The sequence below is a fragment of the Antennarius striatus genome, chromosome 5, assembly GCF_040054535.1.
Source record: "Antennarius striatus isolate MH-2024 chromosome 5, ASM4005453v1, whole genome shotgun sequence".
NCBI classification, from domain to species: domain Eukaryota; kingdom Metazoa; phylum Chordata; class Actinopteri; order Lophiiformes; family Antennariidae; genus Antennarius; species Antennarius striatus.
In genome coordinates this window covers 13,170,135-13,186,549 of record NC_090780.1, presented here as the reverse complement: position 1 = coordinate 13,186,549, position 16,415 = coordinate 13,170,135, and the positions used below count along the sequence as shown (strand labels likewise).

Sequence of the window (16,415 nt, the reverse complement as noted above, 5' to 3'; positions counted from 1 at the left end):
GCTTTACATGGTGGCCTCTGTGTGTTCACTGGTAAACGCTGGTCTGTGCTATACAGTATGTCTGCGTATATAGCCCTTTTGCTTTTTCAGTAGTTTTATTACAGTAATTCTTCAATTATAATTAAATACAGTTTTTATGGTAAACCCAAATACATTCTATGTACGGTAAATGTATAGTATTTTAATATAATATGATTGTGAACAGTATTAAAATACAGTTGTGACACCTGAGAAATTGATGTTTGTTTTTTCTGCTGATTTTGTTCTGGCTATTTACGTTTGTTAATGGTTGAATTAAGAACATCAAAAGCTGATAAGGCATGAATACAAGTTAATTTTAAACGATAGGGGGTATAAACGACACTATCTAAATGTACAGATAAACTGAAGCGTTTTTCCAATCCCGTGGTTGTATGTGTGGCTTCTGGAATGAATAATGTCCATCCTAACACACATTCACCGTCCCGACAGGCCGGTTTTGGGTTTTTTTTTTAATCAATTCACAAAGGAGTGACGAAATCTGCGTCACACACTCACGTCCTCAGGTAGGAATGGGTAACCTTGACAGATGCAGACACATTTACCCTTATTTTCCTGTCCCTCATCCCACGTTCCGTTCACGGTGTTAGTGAAAATCGGACCCCCCCCCCAAGTAACGCGCGTCAGGTAGTGAGTAATTAGCGACGCGTCGTGCGTCACGGTGCGCCCCGGACGCTCCGGGTGTGGGCAGAGCGGCATGTGATCCTCCGTCCTCCAGTGTCCTGTGAACGCTGTCACCACCACACCGACTCACAAGTGCTGCCCATCGGACGGAATTCAAGCTTCACACATTTTATCTGAAACTAATACAACGTGGATGCTGCTGATCGCCGCTGGAGACTGACGGTGAGACGGACTTTGGTTCAAAACATCTCTCCTGGGTCTGTGGAGGGAGAATTGCGATCTGCGCTAGAATTTAGGTTTATCTTTGAAAAAAGTTCATAGACAGAAAGTAAAAAGTTGGAATCGCTCCGTTATGTGTTTTAAATGTGGCGCAAAGCTTGTCGACTGGAGTTGAGGTGAAAATTTTGCATCACGTCCGAGATGAGCTCTAGTTTCCACCAGAGGTCAGGAAACCACGCGGTATGACCTTGGATGTGACGCATCACTGGTGATGGGCAGAAACACGTGCTGTCTGTTGATCACTATCATTGATCTGTGCGAGGTGTTGATCAGTGAAGGTTTTCACCAGCTTTGCATCACCTGCAAATGTTCGGTGCCTCGTTGGTAAGATTTTATAAAGATGGGTTTTATGACATGGAGTTTTTAAAGTTACTATTACTGAAGTTTATTAAACTAAAAGCATTAGATTGTTAATGCCTCAGTGTGACACAGCTGATGAACCAACCAAACCAGCAAGAATATCCAGACTGGGTTTTAGTGTGGCTGGTCACTAATCATTTCATATTTTACACAGTACTGGTTGTACTGGTTACTACCAGCAGGGTTTGTGTTTTTACTTCCTATTAAACTGTGTTACTGATGGATCCTCACCACTTTTTGTTCCACTACAACTGTCACTGGTAACATAGTAGTTAAACTGGTCAGAATGAAACCAGTGTGACAGGTTTTACTTAAATATAATGATTAAATTATTTACTTTAAGGGACAGTAAAGTTAATTTTAAGTGACATCTACTGTATGTTATCCATCATAATATGCTGTTATTTTGAGGCATTTGTTTGTCTTGCAGTTATAGCGGAGATAATTGGTTCATCTATCCACCATCCATCCAGTCATCCATCCATCCATCTAGTCATTGCATATTTAGAGTTGCTAATTCATCTTTTATGCATATGTTGGGGGGGAACTCACACAGAAACAAGTAAAACATGAAAGGTTCCAGATCAGTTTGAACACATCTTCTAACTGAGCTACCTACTAAGTCAACCCAGCACCCATTCCTTTATATTACGTTGCTGAAAATACAGATCTTGTTCCAAAACCATGAGCTTCTCCACAGAGGAGGACTACAGGCGTGATGAAAGTCTTTTCCATGCTGTGATAAACAACTCTGGTACCAAACCGCTGCATGCAGTCAGACTCAGGTCATATGAACTGTGTGTTTTTGGATTATTGCAGACTGAGTTGACGCATTTTCATTTCTCATGATGGCTGGATGATTGATATTATGTGTCTTGTATACTGTGGGATGGGATTGGATGATAAGACAGACAAGCAGCACTGGGGGGCTTTACAGTTAATGCATGATGGATTATGTAGACTTGTGAATGACTGGATTATTGCATCATAGGCTCATCTTGACATGCACAGAGGAGGAAATCTGTTAAAGTGATGAAAAATGCAAAAGCAAGGAAAGCAAATGCAAATTCTGAGCCAGAATTTAGGCATTTTTGTGCGTCTGTGAGCACGTCGAGCGTGTCTGCAATTAGTTTATGCACTTGGTAGTGACAGAGTGAGATTTATGCTGATGTAAGGAGTGCTGTGATGAAGGCTTGTGTGTATCACTGCTATTCCAGTACACTTAAGGTCATTCTCTCTGCTGTTTTCAAACATCTTGCATTCATGGACAGGAATTTGGTGACTTTATCAGCACAGATAGTTTTTACTCATCAGGATTTTCAAAAATCCCATAAGCTTTGCAGTTTTCGGTTACAGTGGAGTTTTTGACTGGAGAGACAATTCACTCAATAATTAATGAGCCTGCACAGGGACTGGTGATGTGGATCAGAACAATATGTGGTGGCTCATCCAAAGCAGTGTGTTCATTCCCTCCATTATGTTTGGATTGAACCAACTGAACCCTTACAGAGGGGTGAGCATGGATGTTGCAGTGAGGCTTCTAAGGATTATGGGGATTTACAGGGGTGGGAAAAAAGCTTCACTAAAGTTAAGCTTTGCAGAACAGGGAAATTAAATATAACAATTTGCAGGATTGAGAATTTTATTTTGACTCAACAAATCGACACAAACAATTTTGATTGGATGGTTTCTGTTCATTCAGAGTAAAGATAGATTAGTTGACAAGCAGGTTTGATGTGTTAGATTTGTTGTCCCTCAAGAGATCATTGACAAGAACACAAATGGGATTCTTTGATTTAAATTTAAACTGATTTTCTAATTGTATTTACATTTTGATGATGTCCCATGAACACAAACATTCTATTTGACTTTTTTTTTTTTTTTTTTCTGATGCAGGACTTGGGACCAGACTAAAAATCACTCCTCAGCATCTTCCTTATAGCTGAATCCATCCTTCTTCTCTCCACTCTGTCTGAAACGCTTCCTCTTTCTACCAGTATCCGTCTCTTTCTCTTTCTCTCTCCACCCCACCCCGTCCTCACCCCGATGCCTAAGAACAGTAAAGTGACGCAGCGCGAGCAGAGCCATGAACACGTCACAGAGTCGGTGGCTGACCTGTTGGCACACGAGGAGCCGCTGGACTACAAAAGCAGTTCCCTGAATGTCAGAGGGGCCTCTGGGAAAACAATCCCGCAAATTGAAGTGCCCGAAAACGACGGACGTCCCGCCTGGAACAGCAAACTTCAGTATATCCTAGCCCAGGTGGGCTTCTCTGTGGGCCTGGGGAATGTATGGCGTTTCCCTTACCTGTGTCAGAAGAATGGAGGAGGTGAGATATTTGTCCCTGCTGCTGTGCTGCCGAAGACAATACCCAAAGAGTTCCCTCACATGATTTTAAAAATTTTAATTAATAAGTCAAGTTTATCCCAGCTGGTGTTGTCTAGGAGTATCAACAGCGTTGCTCACTGCCTCACTGTCTTGCCCTAAATTAATATTCCATAGGATGGTATAATCACATAAAAATGTCAATGAAGTATGTTTTCTAGTAAATGGAGCTTGTAATGATTCCATTTGAATTCATACACAAAACAGATTATGTGTATGAATCATCAGAAAATACAGGTGAAGCATTTAGTCATCAGCTTTTCTGTCTATATGACTCCAGACTCAAATTTGTCACCAAATATCAGATGGATTGCCACGAGAATTACCACATTATTATTCATTTGAAGTTTATCATTTTGGTTACGTCATGTTGACGTTTAATCAAACTAATGCACCTTATGTTATGCTGACTATGTAAATATAAAAGTGGATGTGTTGAACAGCATTCCTATGTCACCTGTTATTCATTTGAAATTTCCAACTAGTCTAGTTTGAATCAAGCAGGATTTATGAATAAAGTTTCATCCCAAGGTAACCACAGAATACATGACTAATTTGGTCTTTGGTTTCATTTACACCTGAAATAAAATCTCTTGAGTCAAAATACAAATCATATTGTGGTTTCTGTAACAAACCTGGTTTAATCTGTGTCAGTTTAGGGTTTGTTGGCTTGGAAAGATTTGAGAACAACAATCCTGACATCCTTTCTTTGCTACCATCAACTTTCAGGCATCATGTGTTTTGTTCGCATGTTATATTATGTTCTATGTTTTACAATGTCTCACAGCACTAGAGGGCTTTGTTCTTGAAAATTATGAGTCATAAATGCAGTCCACGTCTTTTCAATTTGTTTTTCAGGTCTGTTCCTTTTAGAGGCTTGGAAACACACGAGTCTCATAGACTGTGACATTTTCACTCAGTGCACAAGTACAGAAAGCAGCTGTAAACAGCAGGGGCTAAATATAGCTGCTCTATTGATCAGGAGTGCTGGCAGAGCGGGCCACGCTCAACCGATACTGTGGTTGAGATAAAAGGGCTTAAATATAAAAAGAATGTAGCCTCACATGATGAGGAGTTCTTTACGCATACATCTACTGTGTAAGTCTGTGTCCACGTGACGTGTGGATGCCTCTTCATCACATGCTAATAGTTTCATCACTCTTAAATCTAAACGTGTCTGATTCATAGGCAGCATTTATTGCCTATGCGGATAATTTACAGTCAGCAGACTCTTGCAGCGGTGAGTCTATGTGACCCTCTGAGCTGTCATCTATTCTTCAGTGATTTTCATTCAGCCAGTCAATTACAGACACATTGAAGGTTTATTTATCTCTGGGATTCTCTCTTTCTTTCTTGGCACGTCCCCCATCATTTCTCCCTCCATTATTTTATTGTAATTCTTGCGATCCTCTCTACTATCAGGCTCCTGTTTCAATAGGCTGTAAAGCAGTCGGTTATTGGAGGATCCTGGTAATAGCCCACTTTTCCTCACTCCATTTAACCCTGATATCCTCTCTTTTTCAACTTCTTGATTTAGCCTTTGGCCTCCTCATTTGTCTCCACCTCATTACTCCTCACTCTACCAAATGTGTGTGTTCTGCTGTACTTGATTTACTATTTTTTAACCCAGCGACCTTGAAACAATTGGGATATACATTCATGGGAACATCTGGCCAACCAACCGTCCATCCACAATAAGGAATTCTTTCTACAGAGCAAATATATTGTAAATTCTAGGTTCACCAAACATTAATCATACCTGGTGGTCTTTTATCCAGAGCATCTGTCAGGTTGTGCAGTATAGCCTCACTGACCTTCATAAATATATGGAATATTAGGAACTGAGTGCTTTGATTTTCTGAATTTTATGCTAGTTTAAAGGAAACGTGTATGACTGACATTTTTTGTCCAGTGCAGGACATGTAAACTGCTGCGTACGTTCAATCTTTATCCTAAATTTGTACCTGTGAATAAGTGTAGTTGTGTCTTTAAAAAGCGAGATTTTGTTTGTGTCAATAGAACAAACACTTTGTCCCTTTGGGGGGGGGGATGAATGTTTGCACAGAATGAAAGATTTCATCTGGGATTGTTTTTTACAGCCTTAATCAATGATAGATTCGGCGTGTTGAATTTTTTTTTTTCTCTTTATGAAAAAAGAAAAATCAAACATATTTGGTGGTTTGGCATCTTCGTGAACTTTGGTGTGATCCAAATTATTCTTTTGTATGAAATCTTAATTCATTAAGTGGACTGGTGGATCCTGGCAGAGACATTCACTATATTGAGTCAAGCTATAGTTGTATAATGCCTGGTGGGATGGGGGTTGGATGGGGGGGGCATCTTGAGCTGGATGACTTTTGTTGTGTATTAATAGTAATTCATATTTGCTGGATGATGACTCGCCCTCAACACATGAATATGCCTCTTTGGATTAATCTGCAAACGGACACATTCAGACTCCCATCAAACTGGAAAAGAAGTCCAATGAATATTCATGAGGAGCCAAGGTCACTGGATTGGAGAGCTAGGTTAAGGAGGAGGAATCATTGGATGAATAAACCTCACTGAAGCAGAAACTTTACACATTGAAACCTCAGAATTATCTATTTTCATTTATAAAAAAATATTTAAAGTATTTTCAGTGTCGTCTAGTCTGACATAAAGTAGCACAGCCGACGATGAAAACTTTAAGTAAATAAAGGTGAAGTCATCATTTACAGTGAAAATTACTCCAAATAAATCACCAATATACTACGTATATATGTCACATATTGGCCTTGACATACTACTCAAATGTGTGCAGCATAAGCGTAACAAACATCTTTGTCTTCCAGGTGCCTACTTAGTTCCCTACTTCATCCTCCTCCTCATCATCGGCATCCCACTCTTCTTCTTGGAGCTGGCTGTGGGACAGAAGATCCGACGGGGGAGCATCGGAGTCTGGAATTATGTCTGCCCCAGTCTGGGCGGGATCGGGATGTCCAGTCTGATGGTAAAAAGAAAGGCACTGATTATGTTTAATGTGATGTAATGAAGTGATTTGGGGTGCCTTTGAAATCATTTAGACGGGTGTGGTGAAGGGAAAATGGGTCTGTTCTCCATATATGGTTTATAATTATAGCACACATACTACAGCAGGATAAAGTTACACGACTATCTGGAGTCCAATCCTCATGTCGATTGTCTCCCTCTCTTATGGTATTGACGTGTTTAAGAGCAAAAGGTATCCTGTCTTTATAGGGCAGGAATTGCTATAAATAGGAGGTGGGTGTTGAAAAGAGAACACTTTAATTATGCATGTTTCCACAGCCGTATTTAGCTTGTGAATGGATGGCATGAGTCCTCAGAAGGCTGTCAGCAACCTGGGACAGGCAGGAATTATCCTGCCTCATTTAAATAGTTCCATCACTCTGTGACTGTGTGGCTAGAAGATATAACACCTGGTGTTTGTGATCCTATAATGTATGCTGGCTGTTAACGTCACATGACAGACGGACATGTCTGTTAATCAATCAATCAGTCTATCTATCTGTCTGTCTGTCTATCTATCTGTCTGTCTGTCTGTCTGTCTGTCTGTCTGTCTGTCTGTCTGTCTGTCTGTCTGTCTGTCTGTCTGTCTGTCTGTCTGTCTGTCTGTCTGTCTGTCTGTCTGTCTGTCTATCTATCTATCTATCTAGGTCTGTGGTTTCGTTGGGCTCTACTATAACGTGATCATTGGCTGGAGCATCTTCTACTTCTTCCAGTCCTTCCAGTCTCCTCTTCCATGGAGCGACTGTCCCATCAGGAAGAACGGAACACTGGCCAGTGAGTGACGAGTAGATTTACTGTCAGGTGCCTTCAGCTGGTGGATGGATGGATGGATCAATGATTTTTATTGTTTCAGTTTCACTGGGGGTAACATTGAGGCATAATTTCATGACTGTTTTAATCTGTGAAGAGCAGGAGAGTCCCATGTCGACTTTGTCTGAATTAGGATTATTCTTAGAAGAAATAAGAAATATTATTTTGGGCTTATGCTGTTTATTCCTGATCAGTGTGTCTATTTTTAAATCAGTCTGTTGACTCATTACATTTCAGTGGATAAATGTTTTAATCCAAAATCCAGAGTACCTCATATCCGGTTTTATCTTATGACTGGAGCAGCATCCATTCTTGCTGTGCTATGGTCAGTCAGTATTATTATGTAAGTGGTTCTCAGAGTTATTCCTCATTGTCCAACCTGTATCCAACCAATACTTAATTCAATTTGAGCCTGTAAAGACACACCTATAAACAGATCAGACCAACAAGTTTCAGTCACAGCTTCACAGGCTTGACCCACATCCCCTCTAGTGTACAATTAGAGGTGATAACAGCACAAACAGGGCAGCCGAGAAACACTGAGCATGAAGATGAGTCAGCCTGACTGCTGGCAGACAGACAGTCAGCAGAGATTCATCCTGTCAGACTGAAGGACAGTGAAGGACAGCAGCAGAGTGTGTGAAGCGTCTCGCTATCACCACACACACTGCATGTGTTCTCACACATCTGCGTCCAGCATGACGTGTTTCGAACCGGTCACCATATCGACTTCGTTCAAACCTTGACACTTTAGCGCTCCATCATCACTCAAAGCTCCATCTCCTTCTGTCTGTAAAACACACAGTTGTGGAGCCGGAGTGTGAGAAGAGCTCGGCCACAACCTACTTCTGGTACCGTCAGACTCTCAACACCACCAGCACCATCGCAGAGAGCGGCGGCCTGAACATCAAAATGACTCTGTCTCTGCTGGTGGCTTGGATCATCGTCTGCCTCGCTGTCATCAAAGGAATTGCTTCCTCTGGGAAGGTAGCGGACGTGGACGGAGGAGACGATGAGGGAGACGGCTGGTTTCACTTCACTTCATTTACGTTTTTATGTTTTCTGATTTCCATTCATACAGGTGATGTACTTCAGCTCTCTGTTTCCCTACGTGGTGCTGTTCTGTTTCCTGGTCAGGGGTCTAATGCTCAAGGGATCAGTGGACGGGATTGCTCACATGTTCACACCAAAGGTCAGACTGACATAACGGCGTCACACCTGTAGTGTTAATCGCACATTAAACACGCTCAGTAATCCAATTGATTCTCTGTCGCAGCTGGAGAAGATGCTGGAGCCCCAGGTGTGGAGGGAGGCAGCGACACAGGTCTTCTTTGCACTGGGTCTGGGCTTTGGAGGAGTCATAGCCTTCTCCAGCTATAATAAGATCGATAACAACTGTCACTTTGACGCCGTGCTCGTCTCCGTCATCAACTTCCTCACCTCCATTCTGGCCACACTGGTCGTATTTGCTGTGCTGGGCTTCAAGGCCAATATCATGAATGAGAAGTGTGTCATAGAGTGAGTTTGCATCCGCAAAGTTACATTTATACAGACACAATGTGTAGCTTTAAATAAAAGCACTCCACACAAATCTTCCTTAGCTTTGAAATAACACATATTTTATTAAAATCGAATAGAAATATTGTGCTTGACATGTGAATACAGTATTGTCTTGTCTTCGTGATGCTTGTGTCTGAGTGGACAGTATATCACACATATGTTCTTAGTATATGCAAATAAGCTGCCCCGAGTTACTTCAATCTTTATCCTGTCATAGTATATAGCATACACTAGTTCACATATAATCTGCCATTTATTTAGTTTAACATCCTTGTTGAGCTGCAGGTCTTAGTTAAATTTTGTGCATCCTCAACTAATGCAGTTCATCATTTTGCTCTTTATCTTTGCAGAAATGCACAGAAGATCCTGGGATACCTCAACTCCAACACCCTGAGCCACGATCTTATCCCTCCACACGTGAACTTCTCTCATCTCACCACTTCAGACTACGCTGAGATGTACGAGGTCATCAAGACGGTGAGAGAGGGGAGCTTTGCTCAGCTCGGTCTGGAGCCTTGTGTCCTGGAGGATGAGCTCAATAAGGTCAGTCTCTGGGTCAGTGCTTCCAAAGTCAGATCCTCACGTCTGTTGCCTGGTTTCACTCCTCTGACCGTCTCTCTGCAGGCGGTCCAGGGTACAGGTTTGGCCTTCATTGCCTTCACAGAAGCCATGACACATTTCCCAGCTTCTCCCTTCTGGTCGGTCATGTTCTTCTTCATGCTCATCAACCTGGGACTGGGTAGCATGATCGGAACCATGACTGGCATCACCACACCCGTCTTAGACACCTATAAGGTCCAAAAGGAGCTTTTCACAGGTAAACGTCACTTCTATGACTCAACTAATCACACAGCAGAAGGTTCTGGGAACAGGAAACATGAGAGTTGATGATTGTTCTGAAAACAAAAGAGATCACTGTAATTGAAACCATTTTATTTTTCCACTTCATCAACTGTTGTAGGACTTTTGTCATCGTTCCCCCTGAATAAGTGGTACTTGTCCTTTTGTCTGGGTGTCTTTAAGTGGGCTGCTGCATTGTGGCCTTCCTCTGTGGCCTATTGTTTGTTCAGCGCTCAGGAAATTACTTTGTCACCATGTTTGATGATTATTCTGCTGGACTGCCTCTGACCGTAGTGGTTATACTGGAAAATCTGTCTGTCGCCTGGATTTATGGCACTAAAAGGTATGACTGCAGTCTGCCGTTTACCTCGCTCAAATCTGAAATATCATAAAGCATCCATTGCACTGAAGGAGGGACTTCATCGTTATTCCTTTTTATTTTTCTTTCTCCCACAGGTTCATGCAGGATCTGGAGGACATGTTGGGGTTCCGACCTTGTAAGATCTACTTTTACCTGTGGAAGTACGTCTCCCCTCTGTGTCTCATTGTGCTCATCTCTGCCACCGTCATTGAGATGACCATCAGTCCACCGGGCTACAACGCCTGGATCCAAGAGCTGGTGAGTCTGTGTGTGTGTCTGTTGAGTAGGTTGTCTTCACTTTTGTCGGTAGGTTTGTTTTTGTGGATCCTAGTTTTTGTTCTTTGACTGAACAAAATCCAGCTGGTTTACCTTCAGTCATAATATTTCATTGACTTAATTATAAATGTGATTTTTCTTTTCCCTCACCAAGTATTGTTTTCGACATACATTATTCATGTATACTACAGTATACATGTCCTAAAATTATTGAACCTATTTTTATACCTTTTACAGGGCTCGAAATTGCGCCCATTTTGGGCGCATATGCGCCCAAATTTTTATCAGTGCGACTATTAAATATATTTGGGAGCACCGGTGCGACTAGGGGAAAAAATCTGGTGCGCCTTTTTTTGTGAGACCGCGCTCCTGCGGTCCTGCCAGGAACCAATGAGAGCGCAGCTGCGGCTGCTCTCCTGGGCGAAGGAGAGAGGAGGAATGGAGATGGACGGAGCGTCTCTATCGCTCCGTCACTGCCTTGCTTTTGGGTAGGTGCTCCTAAAGTCTTTGCGGATGCTACTAACTTCTAAATTCGGGAGCACCAGTGCTACCAAGACAAAAATTTAATTTCAAGCCCTGCTTTTAGTATCTCAACAACAACAACAAAAAAGGCAGTCAGAGACTGCAACATCCCACGACACCACTGAGTTCAAATCTTACCCTGACCTACATAATTTTGTTCCTCTGGAATCCTGAAAATGTTGCTTTTGTTTTGTGATTATATCTCATCAGGTTTCAGAGAGGTGTACCTAAAAAGGTATATGGTGCGTCATCGTTCCTGGTAGTTAATGCATTCCGGGAACCACACGTGGTTAACGAATTCCGCGATAGAGCGACAAACTATTTATCTTATTATTTACGGTAATTTAAACGTTTATGAACCCTCCCCATGCTAACATTAAACCACCTTCTATCTGTATTACCTTTTCCCACACTCTGATCGACTGTTTAAAGCACTTTTGTACTTTTGTGTCTCACGGAAGTCCGAGACTCACAGAACGTAGCGCACTTCCGGATGCCGTCAGCCAATAGAATGGGCGTCCGGTATCACGTGACTGCCTACCAAAAATCCGCAATGACTTCAAAAGTTGAAATTTGATCTTCAGATTACCGCTATATCCGCAGCAGCGGGTCACGGGGAGCCGGAGCCTGTCTCGGCGGCATAGGGCGTGAGGTGGGGGACACTCCGGGCACGACACCAGTGCACTGCGGAGCCACACACAAAGACATTAAACCGTGCACACACACACTCATTCCTCCGGGCAATTTGGAACGGCCAATCAACCTGAAGCACATTCTTTTGGAGGTGGGAGGAAGCCGGAGAACCCGGAGAGAACCCACGCAGACACGGGGAGAGCATGCAAACTTCACACAGAGCAGGACTCGAACCCGGACCTGCCATGTAATGAGGCGGCAGCGCTAACCACTGCGCCACAGTTCCACCCTGAAATTTGATCCACCCTGAAATTTGATCTTCACCTAGTATTCTCAATGTTAAGGTCATCATTTCATTTTTATCCCTTTTGCAGTACTTTTTCTTTCATTTTTCTATCTGCAACGGTTGTGAAGATATTTGTTGGACGGATGGACAGACGAATGGACAGACAGACAAACACACTAACACTGACAATTACAATACATCACCACTTCGCGGGATGTAAATAGCAGGTTTATCAGTAAAGGCTGATAAAAAAACCTGTTAATGACAATATTTTATCATGTTAACAATGTCTAACAAGCTGATTTGATTGAGCAGATACACAAAATTCCTTATTTTATAATCTTAGCTTAGCATCTCAACATGCTAATTCTTGTGACTTATCCATCTTGCGGGTCACGGGTCAACTGGACCCTATTCCAGTCGGCTACAGGCAAAATATTGTGCTCTTCTCCTTTAGGGCAACATTTTTCTATTTGAATTAAAGATAAACACCACATCCTCTGTGTCTTCAGGCTGAGGAGCAATTCCAGAGCTATCCTCCATGGGCTCTGGCCATGTGCTTTGCTCTCATCATAGTCGCCATGCTTCCTCTGCCAGTCGTCTTCATCGCTCGTCGCTTCAACCTGATATCAGATGGCTCCAACAAGTTGTCTGTGGCCTACCGTAAAACCATGATGAAGGACATGTCCAACCTGGAGGAGCAGAATGAAGCCAGATTCATTCTCGGCGGCAAGCCTGGCGAGGCTCCATCTTTGGCACATAAAGCCTACCTGACTCCAGGACGGACCAAACCTCTGGACCCCAACTCTTTGTCTCCAAATAGTTGCTATGGCACTAGCTACCAGAACGCTGCCATTAGCCCGACCACACCAACAACGCCAATCACACCAACCACACCAGAGTCTGACTCCTGACTGCTATCCAGAAAGCCTTCTGACACCCTGTCTTGTAGCACAGTTTCCCTCCCAGCCACCAGGGGGCACTGCAGCACAGAGAATCCCCACCACAGCACAAAACCGAATCCTCTGGATGTAGGCATCACAAAATAGCAACAAATCACCTACAACAGAAGGAAGAGTCCCTCTTTAACATTATGTCTTACAAACATAAGGGTGAGGTTGGTACGGATGTTCCCTGTATTTGTATAAATTCTGCAGCATTAAGCTTTCAGGTGAACATCTGTGACCTCCTTTTCTTTGCTTTAGTACAATTATCCTCAGCAGACATTGCCCTCTCACCCCACCCCTACTGCCCCAAACCCCTGGATAGTTTAATGCCCATCCTTAAGTCCAAAGTTCAGATGGCCTGAAAGAATGAATGTAGAGGCACCAGTTCGGTCCTAAACTCAGAGTTTGATTAAAGGCTGTCAGTGTTTGTGTTTCCCTTCATGTCGGTACTGTGTATGAACACGAACCAAATTATTTTCTATTAGATGTCACGCAGCGACTTTACTGATGTCAGTATTTCTGATGTGCACCTCTGTGCTAAAACTATGTGAACTATGCTTAATGCTGCTCCAAGACATCCATTAATGTTTGATCCTCCTCTATTCCCTCTGCTGTGTCGCTTCTGTAGCCAGGATTGTTCCCATTCATGTGCAGTATAGTGACATAATCTAATATTTTTGCTTTAAGACATTGTCATCTGCTACACCATAGCCACACCATTCTCGCCTATTTTATTTAAAAAGTGAACAAACACATTCTGTCAAATACAGGGAGAAAAAACAGTTTTTTTTAATTAATTTGATTTATATTCCCACAAAAGCACAAAAATTTAATGCAATCATTATGCCTAAGTGGCAAACCAACCCTGCTGGTTACAACTGTGGCTGCTGTAAAAATTTGTCATAGAAAGATTTAATAATATAATGTAATTATCAAGTCCAAACAATTCATTTTCAATATGGACCAAAAAGTTCATTATCAAAAAAAGAAAAAAGAATAATGCATTGTAATATGCACACAAGTTCAAATTATGTATTAAAAAGAAATTCAGGACACCATCATACAAATGAAATGTACAAGCACACACATCTGCTGGAACACAAACACACACACTGTGTTGTGTTTCTGAAGCTCATTGTCAACTCCTGGTTGGAGTGATGTTAAACCATCCTGTTTCATTTCATATACACTGATGTGTGTTAATGCAACACCACAAATGTGAAATGATCATTTATCATCATATTATCTACCACAATAGTCAAAGCCATAGTGCTACGAGTTAAATAGACTATATTTATATTCCTGTATATTAGTGGTGTATGTAGGTGTGACAAAGTTTTATCTTTTGAAAGTGATTATATATGATGTATATTTTCATTTTGTGTGATACTGTTTAATGTGATGCTGTGAAAAGGCTGCTGGGCGTACACACACATGTGACGTGTAACCTGTAGTTGTTTGTAGACGGCTGGTTGGTGTGTTCTTTTGACGGGTGTTAGGATCGTCACTGTGAGATGATTTTATGCTGTCACTACGTGATGCAGTGTAACGTGATGCAGTGTAACATGATGCAGTGTAATATGATGCACAGACATGAGTGAACAGTTGTTTCTCTGTCCATTGGTCTATCTATGATCAGGGTTTACCCTTTTGCCTCATGTCAGCTGGGATGGGCTCCAGTCTCTCTAACACACCTCCGAGGATGACAGGATGGGCCTGCATCACCTGATTGTAGCCACACTAGCACAACTTAACCCTGCATCCAGGATGAATCCCTTAACCTGTTATTTGAGCACACCTGCTGCTCCAATCTCCTCTTGTCCTGCACTTACAATAGTTCCTTTCTCAGCTGTAATTGAGAGGAGTATGCTAATCCCTAATCATAAACTTAAACCTAACCCTAACCCAAACCCTAACCTTAAACCTGTCCCTAACCTAACCGCTAGCCCCTAAACCCTAACTCAACCCCTAAAGCCTAAGCTAAACCTTAACCTCTGACCTTAACCCCTAACCCCTGACTCTAACCCTAAACTCTGACCCTAACCCTCAAACAACGGTTTAACATAAAATAAACCCATCTCTTGCTTTGATAGGTCTAAAAGAGAGGAAATCAAATCATTTTTCCTCCATTCAACATGTTGTTTCTTGCAGGACTGCTGGTGTGTGTGTGATCCAGGCACCACTGCATCATGTAGATGTACCTTTGAACATATTACTGTTGTCCAGTTCTCCTTTAGATAGATTTTAGCCTGTCAGTGTCTTAGACGTAAGTTTTACCTGTAAACATTATATTAATAATAATGAATGTGATTAATGCACTTTTTCACTGGGACACGAAAATGTTAGCCTTTGTTTTACTGACTTCATAGAAGTAATTTTAAGACGTATATGAAAGCAATATTACATTATTAAATTTAAGAGCAACGTAGGCTTAGGGAAGCTTCTCATGTTGGTGTAAATAACAAATACAGGAACCCTGTGTATGCACGTGTGTGTGTGTGTGTGCGTGTGTGTGTGTGTGTGTGTGTGTGTGTGTGTGTGTGTGTGTGTGTGTACTATATGTGCAGGGCCATAGCTCGTTTTCTACAGGAGACACATGTACACATGTCCCTTTACAACTTCTCTCTGTTCCCTCGTCCATATTATGATTGTATGTTGCTGACAAAGTGTTGTCAAAATTATGAACATTAATAAAATCTTAATTAATAGTGAACAGGCTGATGTCAGATTTCTGGATTTCTTTTCTGCATAAAAACTGGGGGAAAAAATTCCATTGTAAAAACTTTCATGTTCACAGTAGGTGTACATTGTGTAGAAATGTGATTATAAAATACAGTTGGACGCAAATTAATTAAATTCTCTTTGTACTAGCGGGAACCTGTGGAAATTCCACAATAAAACAATAATATCAGACTTGATACCAAACATATGAAAACAAATGTATTGGTATTGTAAACCAATACATTTGACTACACACCCAGTGTAGTCAAAAATCAACTTGGCGACGTAACGACTTTGTGTTGGCAAATCATTGATTGCGCTGGGCGGGCATTGAGAAGCCATAGATGAATGTTGGCAGGCTAACTGGACAAAGAAAGATAACTAAAGGAGCTAAGGTTAAAGGAAAAGACACCTGTCAAAAGAGCAAGTGGAAAAAAATTTTAGAGAAGTGATAGTTCTGTTAGCTGACTACATGAACAGGACTGTATGTAGTCACTTAAAGAGCGTTTTTTTCAGATGCCCGAGGAGCATTTTGGATACTACATCGATTGTCCCATTCCAAACGGAAACCATAGCTGGACAAACTGTTGGTGTTAGCCAGCTGGTTTCACGCAGAATTCATTGCCGTTCTCTGTGTCGTTCCTGCTGTTTGGACTTTCTGCTCAAAAACATGAAAATTATTGGAACAGATACGACAGTCTAAAATTATAACTGGGAAGTCCATGTATAGTTAGTGATGGGC

At 41.8% G+C, this 16,415-nt stretch overlaps 1 protein-coding gene across 1 annotated transcript; it reads left to right on the top strand.

Moving 5' to 3' along the window:
• The first annotated feature begins 747 nt into the window (after window positions 1-747).
• Window positions 748-15,605, top strand: LOC137595861 (sodium-dependent neutral amino acid transporter SLC6A17-like). The gene is made up of 12 exons (XM_068316215.1): window positions 748-885; window positions 3,199-3,631; window positions 6,522-6,679; window positions 7,365-7,491; window positions 8,333-8,514; window positions 8,609-8,719; window positions 8,804-9,045; window positions 9,438-9,630; window positions 9,712-9,904; window positions 10,111-10,270; window positions 10,384-10,546; window positions 12,518-15,605. Exons 2-12 carry the CDS (start codon window positions 3,349-3,351, stop codon window positions 12,917-12,919), a joined length of 2,214 nt encoding a protein of 737 aa, XP_068172316.1. The 5' UTR covers window positions 748-885; window positions 3,199-3,348; the 3' UTR covers window positions 12,920-15,605.
• Window positions 15,606-16,415: the final 810 nt, after the last annotated feature.